This window comes from Danio aesculapii, chromosome 1, assembly GCF_903798145.1.
Source record: "Danio aesculapii chromosome 1, fDanAes4.1, whole genome shotgun sequence".
Classification (NCBI taxonomy): domain Eukaryota; kingdom Metazoa; phylum Chordata; class Actinopteri; order Cypriniformes; family Danionidae; genus Danio; species Danio aesculapii.
The window spans coordinates 20,753,125-20,779,817 of record NC_079435.1 but is presented as its reverse complement, the minus strand read 5'-3'; the positions used below and the strand labels follow the sequence as shown (position 1 = coordinate 20,779,817).

Here is a 26,693-nt window from a genome sequence, read left to right as displayed (position 1 = left end):
CACTGTGTCACCCTACTATAAAAATTACATTATTTATTTATTTATTAAATTATATTTGTATATTCTTCAAAGCTTAAAAATATATGAAAACCTTAACCATACAATATGAATATCCTATCCTGCAACTACTGATATCAAACTTTTTGATTTTCTCTGTATTTTGGTCTTCAAAATGAAGCCAGTTTATGGTTAAAAGTACCAAGTATCTACTGTTCAGAAACGAAATTCAAACAGAAAGGAAATGCATTATACCCTGTAAACTTGGTGTAAACATGTTTCAATTTCTTACTTTTGATGGACACCAAAGGTGCTGAAGAATGTTGGAAACCTGTAGGAATCGACTTTCATAGTATCTTTTTTTTCTTATGGATGCTAGTGGCCACAAGTTTCTAAAATTCTTTGAAAGATCTGATTTTTGATAAAAGATCTCAAAGTAGAACAACATGAGGGTGATTAAATGGTTAATTTTCATTTTTTGCTCAGGTTTTCAGAACACAAGACAAAATTTATTCTGCTAGCATCTTACTAAAAATTAGCTTGATGTTTGGTTTTAAGCATAGACCCACCTAATTTATTTTAGAACAATAAAATTAGAATAAGAAAAATTCTAAAAATTATAATTTTACCATAGATCTCAATAATATATATATCTAGATTTTTTATTTAAAGTGACTGTTCCTCCCAAAATGAAAATGTAGCCTACTCACTATGGGTTATATGCACAGCTAGTGTTTCTTCCCACGATAAACTTCTGTTGAATGGTTAATGTGACTTTGTCAATTTTATATGGTTCCTTTTACAGCATCGATGCTATAATGTAATTAAAATATAATCAGTTGAACAGACATCAGCATTTATTTAGTTGTTCAAGTGTAAAAAGAGATAAAAAAAAACATTTACACGCACGTGTCCGTCAGGATAAGTAGGCGAGTGTAGAAACTCCATTGGATATACTGGAGTAAAATAAATGTTCATATTTTAAAGACATGGGGCGGAAAATGTAATATAATGCAGTGCTTCTTGTACATTCTGAGACCCACTTCATATCGTTTATCAATCAGGCAGTGAAGATCGTTGATCTTTAAAGAAAACAGACCTTAAATGTGCTGCTTTTGTAACAGCATACAGTTCACCAGAAGCGTTTGACCCAGGTTACTGATAAATTAAAAGTCCTTCTGCATATACCCTATTGACTGGTTATAAACCTTTCATTCATTAATTTTCCTTCGGCTTAGTCCTTTTGTTCATCAGAGGTCGCCACAGCGGAATGAACCGCCAACTTATCAAAGATATGTTTTACGCAGTGAATGCCCTTCCAGCTGCAACCTAGTACTGGGAAACATCCATACACACTCATTCACACACATACACTACGGCATATTTTAATTTATTCAATGTTTATAACCCTGCCTGACTTCGTTCCTTCTGTAAATCACAAAAGAAGATATTTTGAAGAAGAAAGTGCAAAACCTGTAACCATTGACTTCCATATTAGGAAAAACAAATACAGGTATTCATCTTTCTTCAACATATTTTCGTTTATGTTCAATAGAATAAAGAGAATCTCTAACAATCTCTTATTCTAGCTTTTGAACAAGTGAATGGGTGAAGATGCCAGGATTTTCAGTTTTGGGTGAACTACGCCTTTAACTTTTCAAATGCATAAAAATGGATTTAACGAAAATGTTACAACTAAAAATCAACCAGAACAAAGATTATTTTGCAAAAGAGCACAAACCCACTGTCACATGATGACAGAGTTCTCGACAGTGGGCCATTTGTGGCCTGTTGTCCGCCAGCGGAGCGCTTTTATGGGCAGGGCTTTGTGAATGAAGCGATGCTGTGAAACTCACTCTTGAGGAGGTCCATTTCTGGGCGAGCACGCTGAGGAAGGTTTGTTCTCCGAGCTCCAGGCAGCAGTAAAGCGGTAAAATGATCGTCGTCATCGAAGACCAGGTAAGAGCCTTGCTTTGAGTCAATAGACTCTCACCTGAAACTTAATTGTCGAAAATTAACCAACAACATTACGCGATATGACTGAGGAGGACACGTTTTGCTGAGTAACTCTAGGAGAGAGCCTGCTGGCTGTCATCACGCCAATTTAAGAGAAGTTTATTAAGAAATTCATCAGCTTTGTGCGAGAAATCATAACGTATTAATAGGGCATGGCATCTAATAATAGCTCAATTTAGAATGCAATGAGAAATATTCGTTAGTTAGCCTATCTGCTAACCAGTTTTTAACAGCAGCTCTTGTTCTAAACGCTTCCTAGCCAGCGCTTACAAACTAAATGGATTTATAATGAAATTCCTCATAATGCCGCTTCCTACGTTATTCAGACTGCAACATTTAATTATGAAATGATGATCCAGCGCATAAGAAACAGTCTTGCGGCAGCTGCCATGCAGCTTCGTGTTACATAACTTCCTGGTTGTGACCGAGAAAAGTGGTTTAAATGTACCGTTTAAAAACGTGCTCTTGTGTGATCTTTTACTGACATATTAAAGATGTGGCACTTAAATATAGTTTTGTTTATTTCGGTCATTCGCGGCCTGATTGAGAGCAAGCGCGCCATCGAGTCACGTGGGTTGGACGCTGCTTCTCAGTTTTTTCCCTTTTTTCGCACAGCCGCATTTGACCATTTGCCGCAGTAAAAGAAGAAAGATGTTAAACAGTGACATTATGATTAACCATGAGCATGTTAACATTTAGTTATTTTTTTACTATTTTGCAGGTCGCCCTAATGTAATTATTTAACCCATGTTCTAAATAAATTATTGAATATGCACTTGTCTGTAATGGCCACCAATGTGAAATCAAGTTGTGTCTAAGTTTGAAGACATGTGGTCGTCGTTGTTTAGATGGCATGCATAAAAGGCTTTTAAATAGCAGGATATTCGCCAAAACTCATTTCTTTAACTTAGTTATTGTATACAAAAGTGTTTGTAAATTTATATATATATATATATATATATATATATATATATATATATATATATATATATATATATATATATATATATATATATATATACACATACATACATGCATACATACATACACACACACATATACACATATATACACACACACACACACACACACACATACAGTTGAAGTCAGAATCATTAGCCCCCGTTTGAATTTTTTCTTCTTTTTTAAATATTTTCCAAATGATGTTTAACAGAGCAAGCAAATTTTCACAGTATGTCTGATAATATTTTTCCCTTTGAAGAAAGTCCTCTTTGTTTTATTTCTACTAGACTAAAAGCAGTTTTTAGTTTAAAAATACATTTTAGGGACAAAATTATTAGCCCCTTTAAGCTATACATTTTTTCTATAGTCTACAGAACAAACCATCTTTATACAATAATTGCCCTAACCTGCCTAGCAAACCAAATGAACCTAGTTAAGCCTTTAAATATCACTTTAAGCTGTATAGAAGTGTCTTGAAAAATATCTAGTCAAATATTATTTACTGTCATTATGGCAGAGATGGAGAGAGAGAAGCTGACACAAATATACATGATTCTTATTCTCAGCTTCCATCAATGAAAAAATTGCTTCAAAACCGGACAATAAGGCCTTGTTCATTACAAAGCAAAAGATCTGACTGACCTGATCTGGTACAGCATATGAGTGAAGTGGAATGACAATCTCTATTCAGCTATTCAACATATTCCACCTACGTTCAATAGTCTGTAATTATGTGTTGTCAGATGAGGTCTATGTGATCATGTCTTTGATTTTTATTTATTTTTACTATTGTGCTGTTGCAAGTATAGAAGTAAGAATACTTTTTTTTCAAACACATCCTTTTGATTTGATTGTGTGTAAACAAAGGTGCTTGACACATTACAATGCAAATGACATATTTAAGATATAAGTTTATGATTGGATTTCACAGATATGAACCGTGTCTTGCATGCACGTATTCAAAACATATTGAAAACATATTGAAAAAATGGCAGTTTACATATACATCTTCAATCATTAGCATTACAAATGCCCACATTCAAATATGTTGACTTATTTTATATACATTTTATGTATATACAGGGTTCCCAGGCTTCTTGAAAGTGCCTGAATTTCCGACACGTGGATTCAAGGCCTGGAAAGTACTTAAAAACAAACATAGGCCCTTGAAAGTGCTTAAATTTGAAATGAAATTGTTTAAAGTTTTATTTCAGCAACTGTCAAAAGCAGAAAAAAATAGAGAAATTTTTAAATGTCTTAAATTTAAATCTTACACAATAATAGACAAAATAATGCACAGTTTACCAGTATTTCAGAAACTGCTTTTAAATATCACCAGCACTGAATACCACAAACGTCTTTGAACATGATTATTTAAAACAGTCAAATTTTTGGAAAATTACTCTGACGTTTTTAATGTAAATATTAAGTGTAAGTGAAATGTTAAGTACAGTAAGGACTTTCATTGTGCTATATATGCTGATATGCTGAGGTATGAATCACAAAGGTGCCTGATTTAAAATTAATGGTGCTTTAAAAAGTCCTTGAATCTGCTGTTTATGAAAATGTGGGAACCCTGTATGTGTTATTTGGCTATATAACAGCAGAACAGAACATCAAGCCTCAAACAGACAATTAATGCCAATTCACTAGATCAGACAATTCATCAGTAAAACAGACAATTAAATCACACAATCACAATTATTCCTATCGTCAGCCAAATTTTATAATCATGACAACCCTAAGTAGAGCTGGCACAACTATAACTACATAAAGTTGAAGTCAGAATTATTAGCCCAACTTTTTCTTTTTTTAAATATTTCCCAAATGATGTTTAACAGAGCAAGGAAATTTTCACAGTATGTCTGATAATATTTTTTTCTTCTGGAGAAAGTCTTGTTTGTTATTTTGGCTAGAATAAAAGCAGCTTTTTTATTTTATTTATTTATTTTTAATTTTAAGGTCAAAATTAATGGCCCCTTTAGGCTATATATATTTATTTTGATAGTCTACAGAACAAACCATCGTTATACAGTAACTTGCCTAATTACCCTAACCTGCCTAGTTAACCTAATTAACCAAGTTAAGCCTTTTAATGTCAATATAAGCTGAATACTAGTGTCCTAAAATATATAGTAAAATATTATGTACTGTCATCATTGTAAAGATAAAATAAATCAGTTATTAAAAATGTTATTAGCTGTTATGCTTAGAAATGTGTTAATTTTTACGTTAAACAGAAATTGGGGAAAAATACACATGGGGTAATAATTCAGAGAGTTAATAATGAATGACTTTACCTGTATGTCAGTAATTCAACCCACATTGAAAATAACACAATGGAAAAGTAGCCAAATAAAAGCCAGTTCGCACCAAAGCAGCTTTTGTTAATAAACTAAGAGGTGTTACAAGGATAACAAAGTTAAGCACATGTGAGCTCAGTTGTAGGCATGATTACATATAGGACAGTATGTGCCATTCTGATGATGAAATTTACATCACAGACTAACTTTTTTGAGCTTAAAGTCCACATGAACCGGAAGCTGCGACTTACTTTAAGTGGTTTATGCTGGCTTGTTTTAAGAAATGGCATATTGCATTACTGTTGACTGAACTTAAATTCAACATTTGTGTTCATCAGACCGGCTTTGACGCAGCTTTGGCTGGGGCAGGTGATAAGCTGGTAGTGGTGGACTTTACAGCCACGTGGTGTGGGCCTTGTCAGAGCATTGCACCTTTTTACAAGGTAACAATTTACTGTGTTTACATCAGTAGATATATTGGGTCACTTGAAAGCACTTGATTGATTTCCTTGTATTGTTTCACATCTAGGGTCTGTCTGAAAATCCTGACTATTCTAATGTGGTCTTCCTCAAAGTAGATGTGGATGATGCGCAGGTGAGTTTCCTATTGTAGGTTTGTTTTTTGCACGCTGAATGTTTTTTCAAAGAGCACATCTGCAGCTAGTTTTGAACGTTTTGTGCAACAATGAAAATAAATTGGAGTGGATACCAGAACTCTTTAAATTCTTTCATTTATAGTCAGAAGATATTCACTAGTAAATAATGACAACATTTTAATTTATGGGTAAACTGTCCCTTTAACTGCACAGATGGTACTCTTATTTAAAAATATTTCCTTAACAGCTTGACTGAATTTCTTTGAACACAAAAATAGAAACTAGGTTTTTAAATATTTCCACTTCAAACTATTTAATTTAAACATCGAATGAAATACCAAATCAAGTTTTCGACCAGAATACCATATAATAATATATATATTTTAAAAATCTGCACAATTCTGAACATTCTAAATGACGTTATTCTTTACATGCGAGCGGGTGCAGCCATTGGAATCTTTTTGGCTCAAGACTTCCGGTCTCATTCACAGCCATTGATTTTTAGATGTAAAACACATCTTGTTATGCTGCTCCGTTGCAAACTGATATTTTATTATATTATTCTACTTTTTATTAGGGATGTAACGATTCACTCGAGCCAGTTAAAAATCGGTTAAAATGTGACTATTTAAACTAGTAGAAATGTTAAACGAATCGCGATACACTTTTTGAACAGAGGGGGTGCTGTTTACAGGCGCAAACCTACCAGACAAGACACAAACTGTGCAAATACTGCAAAACAGTATCTAACAGAAGAACGAATATGATGCACATAAATCGTCAGCACAGTGAAAAACTACTGTCACAGACGTCGATACGGAAAATATACTATTAATAAGCCAAACCATGTGGACAGAAGGATTGCATCTCCGCTTGCTCTGACGAGTGCTACGGAGATCACATTGCATCAATGTTTTCATAGTGAAATTTTGAAGATGTTTTTCAGACTTAAAAAGAAAGCTGTGCTGTTGTGGAATCAGCTATTAGACTATTTTTACCCTCTCCTTTTCTAATTAGTTTATGCATATTTTAATAATTTGCTTATTATTGAATATTTAAAATGTTCAAGATTATCTCTTTTTAAGTGTATCACGCTGATAGTAATACTAATTAATTATACAAGTAATAATAATTATTCACCTTCATAATCATGTTCAGCTCCTGTCTCTATCCTACTATAGTATATATTGGTATAATTAGTTTTTTATGCCAGTGGTTAGTCTCCAGGATCAGAGGGTCTATTGACCAGCTCTGTACACACTGCTCTCTGGTTTAGGAATGACTTTCCTTTCCACATCAGCCATCTCAACCCCCAAACTCTGAGTTTTTCAGCAGCAGGGGGCATTGTAAATGTGCAAAGATCTCCGCATATGCCAGAAAACAAAAAAATGTACAATCCAGCACAGTCACTGTTTCAGTTTGTTTATATTAATGAGTATTCTGTAGTTTGTTTTATCATTTATTTTATTACTATTTTATATATATATATATATATATATATATATATATATATATATATATATATATATATATATATATATATATATATATATATATATATATATATATATATATATATATATATATATATATAATTTTTTTTTTTTTTTTTTTTTTTGGAATTTGTTTTTAAATATAGCAATTTAGTTATGGCAGAAAATATATTTTGCAAGAAAAAAGGCAGCATTTAAGAAAAAAAATGAAAGGGCTCTTTACCTTATCTTTACCTTATGTTTGTTTCCGATAATTTTGTTAACATCGGGACTAAACCATATCGTGAGATTAGTATCGTGAGTCAGGTGAATTGTTACATCCCTACTTTTTATGCATAGACATGAACAGTCATGTTTGTAGAGCATCGTTTTCTGCCATTTATTATTTCGATTCAGTTGCCTTTGGGAGAAATTACTAGGAAGTTTTAAAACAATCACAAAAAGTCTACTGCAACTTTTAAACTATTTGCTCCTTTATTTCTACTTCCAGAGAAAAATATACACACTTACAACCATTTAAAACATATTCCAATATAAACACTATACATTTAGTTAGTTTAGTAGTGCTTAAGAAGTGTGTGGTATTTAATGAAAAACTGTTTTATTACATTTAGTCTGTACTTGCTCCTGCTTTATGTAATTAACTGACAGCAGCTGATTTAAAAATGATTACACCAAGTTTGTGTCTGGCATACTGTCCTTTTTAATATGGTTTTATCTTAAGTTTGTTTTTAAAATTCAAAGGTTACCTTGCAGTGTCGGATGGAGGACGCTAAATATATTTTGTTCATAGATTCACAGTCGGGCTGGTACAAAACCTTTCAGACTGAAACTGCTTTAGCCAGAGCAAATTCAATAAGACCGTCTCACAGTAATTGAATATCTGGCAACCAGTCAGACCTCCACTCACAGCATGGGAGGAAGAGCTTTGTCTTTCATGCATCTATTGTTCATTTACTGCAACCGCGGCTTAAGCCTAAATCCCTTTGGGTAAAAGAAATATTAGCACTCATGACCTAACGGTTTAGTTTTTGTTAGATGGCTTTTGTAACATGGATGGGCAAATACTTTGTGTAGTCATACCAGCTATTGCTTGTGTAATACAATAGCAGACAGTGCAAGAAACAAAAACGGTTGCATCGGCAAAAAACATTTTGCATGGCCTGAAAAAAAAAGGTTAATTAGCCTTAACTCATAATTTACACCACAAGAGGGCAGTAGAGTAAATGTCAAATGCTAAAGTTCTTTTCCACCATACATGTTTTTGCTTTCATTTGTTTAATTGACTCTAAACATTTATGAGCATTCTGTTAAAAACGAAACAAGATTGTATGAAGAATGTTGGGGAGGGAAAAGCAGCCACTGACATCCATAGAAGGATAAAAAAAATACTATGGAATAGCATCAGAGACTTCTAACGAAACACGGACAAAGTGTCTGGAAGAAATTAATAATTGTTCCATAAACTCCAGACACCATCTTATCTAAACCAAAATCCTACATAGATTGCATTACTCAGAGCGTCTCTCCAAAATGTGAGATGCAAAATGTCTGATGCATCACTGCTCCATAGTTATGCCTTATTTTCTAGCTTGCATGACATTTGGTTCAAATTTTTTATGTCTTTTCTGAAATCACAGAGCAAGCTATCGATCCAGATGAATTTTGAGTTGCGTTTGGGGTTTCAAAGCATGAGCTTGGACTATCTCTCAGCAAGAAATTGTTTCCTATGGCCTTTCAACAGCCAAAAAACTTATTCTGATTTTCTGGAAAAATAAATCTCCCTCTTTCAACTTATGGCTCTGTGAACTCACAAAGACACTCCATTTAAAAAGAATACAGTACATTTACAGAATAAGAAGATTCATATTGTATATTCTCCCAATAAAAACAGTACTATGGAACATTCTTCTGATAATCTTCCTTGAACTATAAATTTTTCTGAGCTATGGCTTTAAGGAATATTGAAGTGGTGATGTTGTGTGTTTTTCAGGATGTAGCGCAGTCGTGCGAGATCAAATGTATGCCAACATTCCACTTCTACAAGAACGGGAAGAAGGTTTGTGCTGTTGTTTTTCCTGCGTAATGCTTCAAGCTGGACTATTAATAGTTGCATATCAACATTTCAAGTCCAAAATGTCTTTCTATGATGTAGTGTTTAATGCGCTTCCAGTTATTGTTTGGATGATTAAATCTGTTGTTGTTGTGTTGTAGCTTGATGATTTCTCTGGGTCCAACCAGACTAAGCTGGAAGAGATGGTGAAACAGCACAAAGACTGAGTCGGATATTACACATTTACAAGTGTTTCCTGTGCAGCCCAATCTCCAGTTTTACTAACAATAACTCCATATATTTGTGTTATTCATTAATTGTCATTTTACAGCCGTTGTTGCAGGTCAGAATCTGCCTTACACAGTCTGTCATCCATTTCCATAATGAATAATTACCTCTGTATGTTCATGTGTGTTCATACATAATGTCTTTTTTTTCAAGACCAATAAACACAATTATAAGAAAAAAATGTTATGGAGAATGTTTTTCTTTTAAGGTAATCTTGCAGGTAAGTTCTGTCTAAAGCGGTGCTTCTCAAACTTTTAAATCAGTGACCCCCAATGTAAGATCGTGAAGAACTCGCGACCCCCGCCCCCGCTACCAAAGCATATACAAACAATAAAAAGAACTTCTTTTAAGCTGTTCACAATATTTTAACTATATTTACTATACATTACAGGGCTCGGAATTAACATTTTTGCTTTGTAGCACTGGTGCTTCTAACTTTAAAAATGTAGGCGCACCACCAAAATTTAGTGGCACCCACCAAGTATGAGTTACTACAAGTTTTCTAAACAAATTTGGCTGCATTTTGAAATCAACACTAATCAAATTAACAAGCAAAAATATGCATGAGTGAGGAAAAAATGTCTCAGCGAAATCCCGTCATCACAAGAAAATACATTTTTCTAACATAATTGAGTGACCAAAAGATACACGGACCGCTCACCGGCCCTGCACGCACTGCTTGAATCAATGAACAATCTGTTAATGATAACTGTGCTGTGTTCTCAGTAATGTCAGTCAGTGGCACATGCCAGTAATGTCAGTGATCTTGTGACATGTGCCAGTAGGTGTCAGTATAAGCACGTTATAAGCTCATTAATCTTATAAGTTTCTCTTTGCTTTAATATTTAAAAATGATTAAGCAAATAACACCTATTATCTTGCATGCATATGTTATGAATTTACAATATGCATTTCATTATGACTTTATAAAGCACATTATTTAAAATACCTTAAAATGAAAATAAATAAGTTAAATAATAAAATAAATTAATGAATTAACAAACAAACATAGAGAAGTCCATATTGTGCCAACAAAGGAACCGCCACGATGTAATAATATACAGCACAACAGATAAGTGTAACCCCTCCGTTACATGAGCATGCCACAATAAATTTGACTGACATGTACTGTCAAATGACTAAATATTACAGAAGTATGACTACGATTACATAAAATTAATGCTTTTAAAATAAAATATCGTGGAGTAGTCCAGCATATAAACTAACTTGCGACGCAATAAATCAAACTAAAAGTCGCGTAATGATTAAATATGGTTTTGCACGTGTTGATATAGTCATTATGCTTCGCCGGGTGTCGATATCACTGCAGTGACATGCAGCGCGACACTCTGAGTGACACAGGTCACTACACATGCCACTACCGAGTGACACATGACAGTGAAAACCGGACATGCCACCGGAAGGGTCACTACACTCAGTGGCATGTGCCAGTGGCATCTGTACGTCAGATGTCGTGTCACTTCCTGTTATAACTGCCTCTCCACGGGTGGTGTGTGATATTGCACAGATGCTTTTGACATAAACCTTTTTTTTTTACATACGTCATTTTAATATCAGTACCGGTCTTTTCATGAGCTGCAATATTAGTTTAATCTTAGTGCAAGCCCTTTTGCGATGGTTTACGTGGTGTTAACGTTTACATATAGCTACATGGCTGACATTATCTGGCGATTAAATAAAAAATTAAACAGAACCTCTCCTGCTTAAAATGTGTAGATGTGGCAAACCGTTACCTGAAAATTCCGTCCCACAGACTTTACAGTGAATGCTTTAGTTGTTTTAATAGCGGACTTGAACCCAATGGAAGTCTTTTATCCACTCTTCGAAAAGTGTAGATGGTGGATTAACATTCACCACTTGATCAGTAATCAGATGTGCCATTATTTGTAGCTTTAGGTGGTTTCTAAAACAAAATCTGTCGTTATTTTCATTTTCTCATCTTCAGCGCTTTACATTTTCGCGGTTGTCGCTCCTGTCATCTGAAGGCAGAAGGCGTTGACTGGGTGATTGACAGCTGATTTTAACCAATCCATTTGTGTTCAGTTCTAGAGCAGTGGGCCAACAAGAAGAGCACGAAGGGCTTTGTTTACTGCAGCAAGTTGACATGACAACAGTTTTAAAGTGTTCCTGAGCACTGCGTTTCAAGTGCAAAGATGCATTCTGCCTGAATGTGCCCTACTTTATGAATTCATCCTGATATTTTCAGATGTTTCCTATACTTTTGTCTAATGGGGTCTTATTTTTATTTATTGTTATCTTATTTTTTATTCTTTTATTTTTTATGCTTAGTCAAAGTAGACGGTTCTGCAGTTATGATGTTCCATTAACTTTTTTAAATACCAATCAGTAATATCTCTTAAGAAGTCTGAAAATATTAGCTTTCACTAGTAATACTGAAAAATATATATTATAGTCACTGAAAATTACATAATTTTTTAAATCACTCACGCGACCCCCCCTTCCCCCCCCCCCCCCCTCCCAATTTGAGAACCACTGGTCTAAAGTATGGTATTAGTGCATAAAATGCTTACAATAATGTGATGCATATTTTGCAGCAGTCTTTGTCATTATCACGTTTTTGTTTTTTTCAATTTAAGAAGTGTTCTTTCATACTAATTGAAAGGTAATGCAGAAACATTGGATGTTTTAGGGCTTAAACTCAGGTGTGTATATATATATATATATATATATATATATATATATATATATATATATATATATATATATATATATATATATATATATATATATATATATATTTATTTATTTATTAATTTTATACTACGTGGTTGCTGTACTTAAATTTTACTTTGTGGTTTTATTTACACCTCTGATCATACTGTGTTTTTTTATCAATTTGCAGTTTATCGACATAAGAATATATGATCATTTTATTAGAAGGATGTCGTTGAATGATTTTACAGTAAAAAAAGAATATCAACCCATTTTTGGTCTGTAATAAATTTCGTATGTATATAGTACGTACCATTTTATTAAAGCAATAATCCACGTGAAGCCATGATTAACAGTCAGTATGAGAGGGGTCTGGATGCAGACCTGATGCAGTGCGATCTTGGCTGCATGCAGTGCTTTTAATGCGAACACCTAAACCATCTCTAACCCTACCCCTAACCCCCTAGTGACGTCACTAGCTCCATTGAGTGCATTGTGTTAATAACATCACCGGGGGACCAACAAGATGGCGGCCAGGACGGTTGAAGGTATTCAATGCTAAGAAAGTTTCAATTATTTTCTCACCTTTAACGTTTAAATAGTTAGCGCTAACAACCGAAAATATATTAACCTTTTGCTGACTTTATTAAGATAACTTTAGACTTGACGACGTGACAGACGTTTAATCAACTCTTGAACATTATTACCAAATCAAAGATGTCTGAAAAAAGATCCAGTGACCAAGGAAAAAAGACAAATAAGGCACTTTCATTTACAAAAGAAAGTAGCGCTTTAACAGAAGATGCAATGGAAGTTATCAAAGTAGGCGATATGCACCTGTACGCTAGCTCTGACGGAGAAGTTATCCTTCAGCCTGATTCAGCTCCTTGTACTCCAGCTGCAAAGAAAGGAAAAGCGGAACCTACCCTGTCCGAATTGCATGATAACATTGTGAAGCTTGTTGCTGAAAAAATAAAAGATGGAAGACAATCTTGCTAGCTTGATAAAGAAAAATACAGACACCATGGAAGCCTTAAAAGAATAATCTAAGTTCATATTCAATGAAGTCCAAGATATGAAAAGTGAAATATACAACGGTCAAAAAGTCAACTGACGACCACCAGCAAAGAATCATTGGAGGACAGACTGAATGAAATGAAACGGCATCAAGGAAGATGGAACCTCAGGCTGTATGGTTTGTCGGAGCAGGAGGGAGATGTTAAACAGCATATGATTGACATCTGTCAGGTGGTCATTCAAGACTCCGGAGAGGATTTGCGCTTCCAGATTGATGTCAGCCATCGGATCGGGCGAAGAGAAGGCAAAACTCGTCCAGTGATTACAAGATTTACATCCAGATCGACAAAAGAAAAAGTGTGGAAATTCGGAATTCCTCAAAACAAAGAAATTGAAGTTCGGTGAAGACTTGACCACAAAAGACAAAGAGACACGCATCAAATTATGGCCACCAATTGAAGAGGCACGTAAACAAGGGGAAAATAATTTTTTTTGTGGAAGCCAAAGCCATTATTGAGGGTAAAGAAATGAAAATGTAACCAACTTTGGGTAAGGACTAAGGTTAAATAGACTTCTTCTATGATGTGTTAACATGTTTATAGTTTTCAGTTTAAAGGGTCAACGATTTTTTTATACTTCATGTTTGCTACTTATAATGTTTTATATTTAAAAGGTGGAGAAAACCATTTTGTTTCTGTGTTCTACTTATAACTTACGAGTAAAGAGTTTTTTATTTTATTTTGCATTTTGTCTTTATCCTTGTATTCACTTAATGTGAGGGGTATACGAGAGCAGATTAAGAGGAAGTTTGTTTTGTAAACCCTTTAAAGCAGATTTTTATTTTTTACAAGAAACACATGGCATAGCGGCAGACTTTAATTTGTGAAAAAATCAGTGGGGTGACAATATTTGGATGTCTTATGGAAACAGTAAATCAGCTGGTGTTGCTATATTAAAGGGCTCTTTTCAAGGTAAAATAAAAAAACGTAGTTCATAATTCAGGAAGATGGGTAATTTTAACTGTTGAATTTATGGAGAAAATTTTTATTTCAGGTAATATATATGGTCATAATAACAGCCAAAGGAATATATCTGTTTTCTCTGAGTTTGAAGATGAAGTAAATGACATATTAAATAATTTTGCTAATGCTAAACTATAGGGGAAGATTGGAATAGTATTAATGACCCTGTTAACGACTGTTACACTCAAAGACCCATAAATGGTACTTATGAAGAATTTAGTAATCTCTCTCTACATTTAAACTGTTGTGATGTGTGAAGATTAAAACACCCACACCAAATTCAGTTTACTTGGAATAGCAAAGCCCTATCTAAGAGATCTCGGATTGACTTCTGGCTTATTTCAAATGAATTATTAGATAATGTGGAACAAACTGAAATAAAACCCTCCGTATTTATTGATCATAATATAATCAATTTAGTAGTATGTATTAGAAATCAGTTCAAATCTATCAAAATAAACTAAATTATTGGAAACTGAATAACACTTTTGAGTGATAAACTCTTTAAAGAAAATGCCATTAAAATTATAAATTAAAATTTGACTAAAGCAAAAAAGATAACATTTATGGCAAACATTTGGATTACACAAAATTTCAAATTCGTAATTCAGCCATCAAAAGGGAAAAAGAATTATCTAAGGAAAAAAGACTGAGACAAGACAAAATTCTTAAGGATATAATTTCTATGTATGAAAAAGATAAACAAACACAAGCTGATATTAGTTAATTGAATTGCAATTTGAATTGGATAATATATCAAAGTTTGGCACATGGAGCATTCATTCGATCTAGACGGAATTAGAACATGGCGAAAAGAATAACAAATACTTTCAGAACTCAGAAAAAAAGAAATGTGAGCATTAATTTAAACTTAAAATTAATGATCAGATTTCATAAGCCCCTAATAAAATATCTGATTTTGTAGAGAAATTTTTATAAAAAGCTATACTCTGAACAAAATAATAAACAAAATTTGAACTTACTTGCTTATATTTACAATATTGCACAGAGTATTGATGAAACAGATCAAAAATATCTAAATCAAAATATTTGCCTTGAAGAATTACAAAAGAATATTAGTAAGTTAAAAGATAATAAATGCACAGGAAATGATGGCCTAACAGGTGAATTTTATAAGGTTTTTAAAGATTGTATTTCTGAATTTTTATTATTAGTTTTTAAGGTAGCTGTAGAGGCTGGTATGCTTCCCCCGTCTATGTGTCAAGGCTTAAATACACTGTTACCTAAACCCAATAAGGACTGCCTGCTTCTTGACAACTGGAGACCTATAACTAATTAATAATGTTGCTAAATTGTTTGCTCATATTTTTGCCCAAAGGATCAAGTTATGTTTAGATACAATTATAGATAAAGGTCAGTCAGGTTTTATGCAAGGACGTCACATTAGTAATATTATTAGATTAATTTTAAATTTTATTGATTATAAAGAATTTATAACTGATAATAGTTATATTTTATTTATATATATATAGCCTTTGACACTGTAAAACATACATTTTTATTTGATGTATTAGAACTTTTTGGTTTTGGTCAGTACTTTAAAAAGGAAATATAAACTTTATATACTGAGTGTAATAGTTCAATTAAACTTCCAAGCAGAACAACTCATCGTTTTAATATTTCTCAGGGAATAAAACAAGGAGATCCAGAAGCTTTCTTTTAGTTATGCAAGCATTAGCCTTACTTATACATAATGACTCCTTTCAAGGTATAAGTATTAGAGACAGAAATTAAATGTCAGCTTGCTGATGATACAGCAATTTTTTTAAAGATACCTCACAAGTTAAACAAGTTATAGAATGCCTTAAGATATTTTCTGAAGCTTCAGGATTATCATTAAATATTTTTAAAAAATGTACCCTATTCCCACTTAAAGACAAAAACATTCCTTTTACTGAATTTGAAGGTATTCCAATCAGAGAAGTAACTTACCTTGGCGTTAACATTTGTAAAGATCAGTAAAATAGGATACATTCAATTTACATCTTCCTTTGATGAAAATGAAAAAGAAATTTGACATGTGGCTCATGAGGGATTTATCACTTAAAGGAAGGATTCTTTTGTCAAAAACTACAACAGTATTGGATGTACCAAAATCAGTTATTAAAAGAATTGATTCAGGGATGTTTAGTTTCATATGGAAAAACAAACCTCACTATTTAAATAGAAATATTTTGTCATCCATATAATCAAGGAGGTTTGAATTTGCTTGGTTTTGATACTTCCAATACAATTTTTAAGTTGAATTGGATTAAACAATATATCAAACATAAAAATGAAATATGGTATATAATCCCAAACCTTATTTTTGAAAAAGTCGGTGGTATAGAGATTCTTTTAAAGTTTGACTTTGAGATTAATAAACTCCCCATTCAATTATCTAATTTTCATTGGCAGGCTCTTTTATGTTGGATACCTCTAGCACCATTTTTCTCCCCATAAACAAATAATATGGAATATTAAAACTGTCAGATATAAAAACAATCACATATCAAACAACATGGATGAACAATAGTGACAGAATAGTTTCAAGTCATTTTAATGTGGATTAGCATTCCTGATGATTATGTTAGTAGTTTAAAATTATTTGAAAACGTAACTCAAACTTACACGACAGGACATTTATTCCTATTATAAATTTACACAGTTCTGATGTGAACCGTCATGGTTGTAGAGGCTGTGTTTCTCCTCTTGGAGTCAGTATTTACATAGCCTTCAGCATTCGGGATCTTTCATGCCGATGGATTCCTCCTCACACATCAACAAGTTTTAGAAAAACTATCCTTTTAATCGCAGAATGAGCCGAAAACAATATGCAGTAAAGGGGACTTTCTGTGGATGGACATACCTTGTTGATGCCAGATATCAGGGGAAAGGGCAAGACTAGTTCAAACTCCTAAAAAGACAACAGCAGACGAGCTACACTCCTGTCAGCTGAGAACAGTAAACTGAGGCTAATCCTGACCAAAGAGTCTGCTCAAATTCATTCTTCTCCTCATTAAAAATATCCACTTTTAACTCTGACTTACCTTGTGTGTGTAGAAAGCAGTGCGTGCGTGTGTGTGTGGTATTGGGGAAAAGGTACTACTTTGCATAGTTATTTCCTAAAGCAGTTTTTGCTTCAACCCTGTTCCTGGAGGTATAGAGCAGTTCATATTTTGGATGTGTCTCATATCTGATTAATTTTCAGTTTTAGAGCCATCAGAAGATTGATACACTGGTAATAAACTGATGGACACGGTCAGCAACAATACTCAGGTAGGCTGTGGCATTAACACGATGCTCAATTGATACTAATGTGCCCAAAGTGTGCCAAGAAAATATCCCCCAATCAATACAAAACAAATATTTTTGAAATGAAATGATTATTTTTTTAAATGAAATTATTATTCTAAATAATCTTAAATGTAACTGGAAAACAGTGTTAAGACACAACTGGAGTGATATGCTAAGATCATTTAAGAAATCTTTTGCATGAATATTAATTTCATTTGATTGAAATTCTATAGAAAATTCAATAGAATACAAAAAAAAAAGATGTTTTATAAATTATTTGTTGTCTTAGACTTGATTCATGGCAGAGAATTAGGTGTATTAAGTCTTACCTCCCTGACTCGTCATCACTCCTTTTTGCTTCATACAAAAAAAAAATCTATCAGGAGGCATGCGTAGTAAGATTACCATCATATTGTTTAATCTTTAGTTTTGTTGACTTGCAAAACAAAAAAAGGCTGCTACGCCGGTTTTACAACACATGAGCGGCGCGTGAGCAGCAGGTTTTTTTGGCGTGAATGTAACTACCGGGACTGGCACCAGGAGAAGAGCAATGTGCTAGAGGTGTGCGGGTTCTCTGCACACACGCAGAGATGCGTCAGTTTGCTTTTTGATTAAACACATTGCTTTCACCAGCGTTGGTTCGGTTGCACATAGAGAATAACGTCAAGGTATACCACGTTTGGAAAAGCCAAGGATTTAAAATCGCTAAATTTACAGCTATAGCGTTTCTACAGTAAAATTACCTGGTTAAGCCTTTAAATGTCACTTGAAAAATATCTAATATCTTGAAAGAATAGTAAAAATATTTTTTACTGTCATCATGCCAAAAATAAAAGAAATCAGTTATTAGAAATTAGTTATCAAAGCTATAGAAATGTTTTGATAAAATCTTTCTGTTTTATATATATATATATATATATATATATATATATATATATATATATATATATATATATATATATATATATATATATATATATATATATACCATTTTATGTTTAAAAATGTTTAAATGTTATATTTTTAATGGTTAACAGTGTGAATGACTAATATGTGCAGGGCTAATCTGTTATTCCATTAAACAGCAGTTTCTTTAGTTATCCCATAGTTAATAATGTTCAAATTGGGGAAATGTTGACACTTACTACTATCTGTTTTTTTTTTTTTTTTCAGGTTGGAGCTGTCTTTCATGGATATGTTGCGAGTCTTGTTGATATCTTGGAGTAAAAACATAGACTGACCTGGTCCGATATAATCACTGCACAGACAACGTGACCGTCCTTCTCAGAACCGCAGATGGCGACATGGCGGGACAGCTGTATAAACTCGCACGTCTTCCTAAACTTCAGCCATTATTCCAACAGGCGTGCGCGCTCTAACCGAAAGCGGGAGCCGCGTCTCTATAGCAACCTCACAACCTCTCCAATGCGGCGCCTCGCGATATTTGCAAACAAGTCATATGGATCATTTTTATTATCATTTGACAGTAACGGACGAACGCCACCAAATGTAGCACAGTAAGAGTACTGATTTTTCTCTAATAATTTACTTGAGTAGGAGTAAAAGTACACATCTTTAAATGTACTCAAAAAGTACACATTACCCAACAATTTTACTCAAGTAAATGTAACGAAGTAAATGTAACTTATACTAAGCCACCTCTGACCACCACCAGCCTGAACCGTTGATATAAGGCAGGGTGGATCCATGCTTTCATGTTGCTGATGCCAAATTCTGACTATGGAGACCCTAGAGATAGTTGTGCGTGAAAATCCCAGTAGATCATCTGTTTCTAAAATACTCAGAATAGTCTGTCTGGCACCAACAACCATGTCACTTAAATCCCCTTTCTTCCCCATTATGATGCTCGGTTTGTACTGCAGCAGTTCGTCAGACCACGTTTACGTGCCTCATTCAGTTGCTGCCATGTGATTGGCTGATTAGAAGTTTACGTTAACAAGCTGTTGGACAGGTGTACCGGCTGGTGAGTATATTTATGTATTGAGAATTTAAAGTGGTTAAATTAGGTCATTATTTAAGTTAAATATGTTTACTTACAGTTTACTTACAGCTCCGCACATAGGCGGAGCGTGTGTAAGGCTGGGGAAGGCTAGCCTCCCCCTGGCCAGAGACCAAGGAGATAGCAGCAAAAAAATGCATTGAAAACATGTAACAGTTGCAAGCCGTAATATGAATGTAATTTAATGTTGATGATTAACACAAAACTTTAGCTATTGTAAGTTTGTCAATCAAATTTCAAGTCCCCCTCCGCACAAAAATGGAACTGTAAAACCCTGCACGTTGCACTGATGAGCGCTGTTTATTACTGGAGTTCGCAGCAGCTCTGAAAACCAAACCAAAAGTGCTGGCCAGCGGACTATTTTTATATGCTGGTACAGAGGTAATTAAACGACAAATGAGTATTACGAGAGAGGTATATATATTATTCTGGTTTTAATTGTTTTCAGCATTAAATAGGTAGTTTCATTGTAACGTAATCTAAAGCCTAGTGTAGTAATCTTGTTTAGGCAATCGTTTGGAGTTTTATATTTTAATGGTCAAATATTTATTGCTGGGGCCGGGGCCGGCGCGTTTAGAGGTGACCTAGGCGGCCGCCTAGGGTGGCAGAATAGTGAGGGCTGTGTCCGCGATGATGAATTTTCAGCTTTATTACTTCTGTCTTCAGAGTCACACGATCCTTCAGAAATCGCTGTTATTAAGAGTAATAAAGTTATTACTGGTAATAGTAATAAAAGCAACAAGTAATAATTTATTTTAAAACAGTATACAGTAATAAATAAATATTTAATAAGTATTTAACAATTTTTTAATATTTAATAAATGCCGCCTTGATGAACAGAATAATTTTAATTAGATTTTTTAATAAAAATAAAAATAATAAAAAAATAAATAAACTGACCCCAAACTTTTGACCGGTAGTGTAGATCAATGGGTTAGTTTAATAAAATAATTTAATACGCGTGTTGAATATAATAGATGTTTGTTGATAGGCGGTGCTTTTGTTAAAACCTCTTCTTGGTCGGTCGCAAGTCTTTTTAAATGCATTAAAGGGCAGCGCATATATTAGCCTTACCCTGGAGTTTGTTCACCCTCCGCCTATGGCTCCGCACATTCTCCTATTTTGTCATAGATCACAACCTTTGCATGAAAAATGACATACACACGTTATGAATTTATAAATGAGACCCCTGATAAGTTGATTTAAATATTGTGTCCCTCCAACCTCCATGTATGTATTCATATCAAGATAAATGGATGTCAGACTCAAATCAAAGTTAGGCTATTTCTGCAATAAGCACATTCTCTCAGATATTCTGCATCAGAAATGACAGGATATTTCCATTTGATTTTACCAGACAAACATGCACATAAGGGACGCTTCACATTTCATGCATTTGCACTGGTGTTTTGGTTTTCAGGCTAAATTGAGAAGTTTAGTTTGTGAACCTGTGCATATCATGACTTAAATGACCCCTCAAAGTGGCCTCAAAAAATCCAGTATTCAATGAGGGGCTTCACTTATCTTTTCTCACATCAATGATACCATAGGAGCTACAGCTGGCTTTAGACTTCAGAATTCAGTCAAAAAATTTAGTTTTAGGGACAGCACGATGGCTCAGTAGTTAGCACTGTCAACACACAGCAAGAAGGTTGCTGCTTAGAGTTCCAGATGGACCAGGAAGCATTTCTGTGTAGAGTTTGCATTTCTCCCAGTGCTCCTGTTTCCCCCACAGTCCAATTACATGTGGTAAAGGTTAACTGAAAAAACTAAATGTGTGTGAATGGGTGTTTCCCAATATTAAACTATCAGCTTTAATTGGTGGTTTTCAATTACTCCCAGAGTAATTGATGGTTCATTCCACTGTGGTGACCCCTGAAAAAGCAGGGGGGTAAGCCGAGGCAAAGTGAGTGAATAAAATGTTTCATTATGAATATAACAGATACAACATAACATGCATAAAAATAAAGGGAACACTCAAACAACACAATGTAACTCCAAGTGTTCCTTTTATTTTTTGAGCAGTATATACACAGGTCCGTAAATATTTGGACATCAACACAATTCTAACATATTTGGCTCTAGACACCAACACAATGGATTTATAATGAAACGAACAGGATGTGCTTTTAACTGCAGACTGTCAGTTTTAATTTGAGGGTGTTTACATCCAAATCAAGTGAACACTGTAGAAATTACAACAGTTTGCAAATGTGCCTCCTACTTGTTAAGGGTCCAAACGTAATTGGACATTTGTCTTCTAAGCTGTTCCATGGCCAGGTGTTTGTTATTGCCTTATTATTACAATTATAATGAGCAGATAAAGGTCCAGAGTTCATTTTATGTGTGCTATTTGCATTTGCAATCTGTTACTGTCAACTTTCAAGATGAGAACCAAAGATCTGTCACTAGCCATCAAGCAAGCCATCATTAGGCTAAAAAAACAAAACAAACCCATCAGAAAGATAGCAAAAACATTAGGCATGGCCAAAACAACTGTTAGGAACGTTCGTAAAATGAAAGAACACACCAGTGAGCTCAGCAACACCAAAAGACCTAGAAGACCACGGAAAACAACTGTGGTGGATGACTAAAGAATTCTTTCCCTGGTAAAAAAAAACACCCTTCACAACAGTTGGCCAGATCAAGAACACTCTCTAGGAGGTAGGTGTATGTGTGTCAAAGTCAGTAATCAAGAGAAGACTACACCAGATTGAATACTGGTTCACCACAAGATGTAAATCATTGGTGAGTATCAAAAACATGAAGGCCAGATTAGAGTTCTAAAAAAGCAGGCTGTAATTGACTGCAAAGGATTTGCAACTAAGTATTAAAAAGTGAAAGTTTGATTTATTATTAATTTTCTGTCCAATTACTTTTGGTCTCTTGACAAGTGGGAGGCACATCTGCAAACTGTTGTAATTCCTACACCGTTCACCTCATTTGGATGTAAATACCCTCAAATTAAAGCTGACAGTCTGCATTGGATTTGAATTTCATTTTAAAGTCATTGTGTTGGTGTATAGAGCCAAACATGTTAGAATTGTGTCGATGTCCAAATCTTTAACTGTATATAAGTAGCATTACAACTTTGTTAGTGTTTGCCATCCATTCACACAAACTGAGGGCTAACTTGTGATATTCCTGTGCACAAATGTTGTTTAGGATCAATAAATGTAACTTCAAGAGTTCACACTTAGCTGATGATTGATTAGCATATTTGACATGCTGTCCCAGGAGAGAGCCCTGAGTTCATAAGACCCTCAAGCTCAGGGCTCCCTCCTGTTTGCAGGGAGAGAGGGGAGTTTGAGCTCAGGTAGATCTCGAGAACTCCTGTGCTGTTTATGGCGAATTATGAATTAGGAACTGGCTAAGAGCTCATCTGTGGTGCCAATTTTGGTTTAGTCAATTCACTTATGTCACATGTCTTTGCACAGTGGGAGGAAACCAGGGAACCCAGGGAAAACCGACAAGAGCACCAGGAGAACATGTAAACTCCGCACAGAAACGACAACTGGCCTGGTAAGGACTTGAACCAGAGACGTTCTTGCTGTGTGGCAACAATGCTAACCTATTTAGGAAAAGAGGGGGGGAGTAGAGGTGGAAGGGGGGGGGGGGTCTTCAAGGCAAAGATAACTGAGGTATGAAACTCTGTTTATTTATTGTGAGTTAGGAATGGTCTGATTAAAGAATCTTGCGGGACCGGCTGTGGTCAATCATAAGCACGTGATCCTCTCGAAATTAGTTTATAAATAAATGTCACAAAAGGAATAACGTTGATGTTTTTTGTTGCTTACCATTGTAATTTTTAAATCATTATTTAATATGGTACTTAAGAATCATTTATGATGTTAAGTTTTAACATTGTGACATGACACATTAGCACAAAAGCCACTGGAATGTTTCTATGGTTAGTGACACTACTGGTACTTATGCAAAAGTTAAATTCAAGAGTCATTGAAGCGGTGGCAATATTTTGAGATTTGGAAAAAAGCCAAAACCAAAAGAGAAAGAATCATCTATTATAGACATAATACGTCTCTATTCGTACAACAATGACAACAAATTGACATTAAACATTGACGTCCAACAACATGTGAAAATGATTACAAAACAGTCATATAATGTTTCTGGATGCTAATAATGTGGTGCCAGTAAATGTCTCTGTAAGGAAATTGTTTTTGTAGAGTGCCTTTGTCTATGTGAAGTGGAACACGTTTTGTTTAAAATGAGGAACACACTAATAGCTATCAAAAGACAATCTACATTCCAGCTTCAATTGTACACTTGATCTTTGTTTTATAATGGTCTGAGTGTTTCAGATACCAGCGGGTTCTGAGGAATGAACCCACACTTCTTTCCAGGTCAAGCTCAATTCATTTATCTTATCTGACATCTAAACTGTTTGATTAGAGACTTGATTTTGCAGGCATGTTTCCATGGCATCATGTTTCGTTATTGGACCTGGAACAGGTTCTAATAGACAAAACAATAATTATCACTGCATGGAATTGAGGAAACTTTAACAGAGGCGTACAAGCAACTAATCCACTTGTGTGCAGTTTGCCATTATTAATGTGAATAATCTTTCAAAAAATTGCTTTACACTTTTTAGAAAAATTATTTTATCATGCAACAATTCTATCAGTTCTAAATCTATGGCTTTTATAAAACGTCAACATACAGAAAGGAGACAGATAGAAGGGGGAAGCAAACCAACGGCTTAATCATAGCAATGCACTTAACAGTGCCCTGTCTTTAAAGTTCAAAGTTTATTTAAATATGTTTGAATTAAGGCAGCATCGTGGCTCAATGGTTAGCACTTTCTCCTCACAGCAAGAAGGTTGCTGGTTGAAATCCCAGCTGGGCCAGTTGGCATTTCTGTGAGGAGTTTGCATGTTGTCCCCGTGTTCACGTGGGTTTCCTCTGGGTGCTCCGGTTTCCCCCACAATCGCTATAGGTGAATTGGATGAACTAAATTCGACAAAGTGTATGTGATGTGAATGACAATGGGTTGCTGCTAAAAGGGCATCCGCTGTGTAAAAAATATGCTGGAATAGTTGGCGGTTCATTCCGCTGGGGTGACCCCTGATAAATAAGGGACTAAGCTAAAGGAAAATAAAAAAGTGAATGAATGTTTGAAATAAATTTAAATTTGCTTTGAATTGCATTATATTTGTCTTAAATCCTTGTTAACATACAGAAAACTGTGTATGGTAGACTTTTTAGTAAATCACTTTTCTGTCTGTGGCGTGAATGAAGTCTGTAGACGGAAGTTTGTCACATTTTTGTAAATAAGACAAAAAACCATCAGAGAGTTAGAGTATAAGTGAGTACCTACTTGAGTCATGGCATATCATTCAGTAAAATGGCCCCAATTTAACAAGTAAATAGCACAGAAAATTTCAACTAACATCATTTTACAGTAATAAGCTGTCTAAGCTAACTGAGTGTATTAAATGTGTTAAAGACTGGATGACCAACAATTTTCTTCTCTTAAACTCAGACAAAACAGAATTATTACTTAATGGGCCTAAATCCTGTACACAGCAGATCTCACAACTCGACCTACAACTAGAGGGATACAAAGTTAGTGTTAGCTCTACTATAAAAGATCTGGGTGTCATATTAGACAGCAATTTAACTTTTAAAAATCATACATCCCATGTCACAAAAACTGCCTTCTTTCATCTGAGAAATATAGCTAAGTTACGAAGTATACTATTCATCTCAGATGCAGAAAAACTAGTCCATGCTTTTATGACTTCTAGGCTGTATTACTGTAATGCACTGTTTGCTGGCTGCCCAGCATCCTCTATTAATAAACTTCAGCTAGTACAAAATGCAGCTGCCAGAGTTCTTACCAGGTCTAGAAAATTTCATCATATCACCCCAATTTTATCATCCTTACACTGGCTGCCTGTTAAGTTCCGTATTGATTATAAAATATTGCTTCTTACCTATAAAGCTTTAAATAATCAAGCTCCTGTTTATCTAACCAACCTTCTGTCTAACTACAATCCAACCTGCTCTTTAAGATCTGAAAACTCCTGGATTCTGGTAGTACCTAGAATAGCTACTAAGTCTACTAAGGGAGGTCAAGCCTTCTCATTTATGGCTCCTAAACTCTGGAATAGCCTTCCTGATAATGTCAGAGGCTCAGACAAACTCTCTCAGTTCAAAACTAGATTAAAGACCTATCTTTTTATAGGTATAAAGCGTATACACAATACATCACATAACGGTATGATGCATGAGTATGCTCCATGCAGGTGAGTGAGCTTAACAAATCACCTAATGGACACACTCTTCCTGTCTTGAATTCCATGCAGTCACCATTATCCACCCCTTCCACATAAATGTGGTTGTCATCTACCACCCAACGGGTACATTAGGTCACTTCTTAGATGAACTGGATGTTCTTCTCTCATCTTTTTCTGATTATGACACTCCCTTGTTGGTGCTAGGTGACTTCAACATTCACATTGAAAGACCTCAAGCTGCTGACTTCCAGACTCTGCTTGCCTCTTTTGACCTCAAAAGAGCACCTACTTCTGCTACTCACAAATCAGGTAATCAGCTAGACCTTATTTACACTCGACATTGCTTCGCTGATCAAACACTAGTAACTCCACTACAAACATCGGATCATTTCCTTCTGTCTATCAACATCCACATTACTCCTGAGCTGCCACACACTCCAACTCTAGTTGCCTTTCGCAGAAACCTTCGCTCTCTCTCACCCAATAGACTATCCACCATTGTTTCAGACTCTCTTCCTCCATCTTGCAAACTCTCTGCACTTGATACGAACAGTGCCACTGATACACTTTGCTCCACACTAGTATCATGTCTAGACAGACTATGTCCTCTTACATCCAGGCCAGCCCGGGCCAGTCCTCCTGCACTCTGGCTCTCTGATGTTCTCCGTGAG

At 34.8% G+C, this 26,693-nt stretch overlaps 1 protein-coding gene across 1 annotated transcript; it reads left to right on the top strand.

Annotated features, from left to right (window-relative positions):
- Positions 1 to 1,829: 1,829 nt before the first annotated feature.
- Positions 1,830 to 9,890, top strand: zgc:56493 (Thioredoxin-like). Its single transcript, XM_056457192.1, has 5 exons — positions 1,830 to 1,956; positions 5,618 to 5,722; positions 5,809 to 5,874; positions 9,362 to 9,427; positions 9,583 to 9,890. Exons 1-5 carry the CDS (start codon positions 1,933 to 1,935, stop codon positions 9,646 to 9,648), a joined length of 327 nt encoding a protein of 108 aa, XP_056313167.1. The 5' UTR covers positions 1,830 to 1,932; the 3' UTR covers positions 9,649 to 9,890.
- Positions 9,891 to 26,693: the final 16,803 nt, after the last annotated feature.

Excerpts from the sequence above, each read along its gene's own strand:
- zgc:56493 (XM_056457192.1), top strand. The coding sequence starts at position 1,933 with ATGATCGTCGTCATCGAAGACCAG. Across the intron at positions 5,723-5,808 it reads GCATTGCACCTTTTTACAAG|GGTCTGTCTGAAAATCCTGA; the intron begins GTAACAATTTAC and ends TTTCACATCTAG. Across the intron at positions 9,428-9,582 it reads TCTACAAGAACGGGAAGAAG|CTTGATGATTTCTCTGGGTC; the intron begins GTTTGTGCTGTT and ends GTTGTGTTGTAG.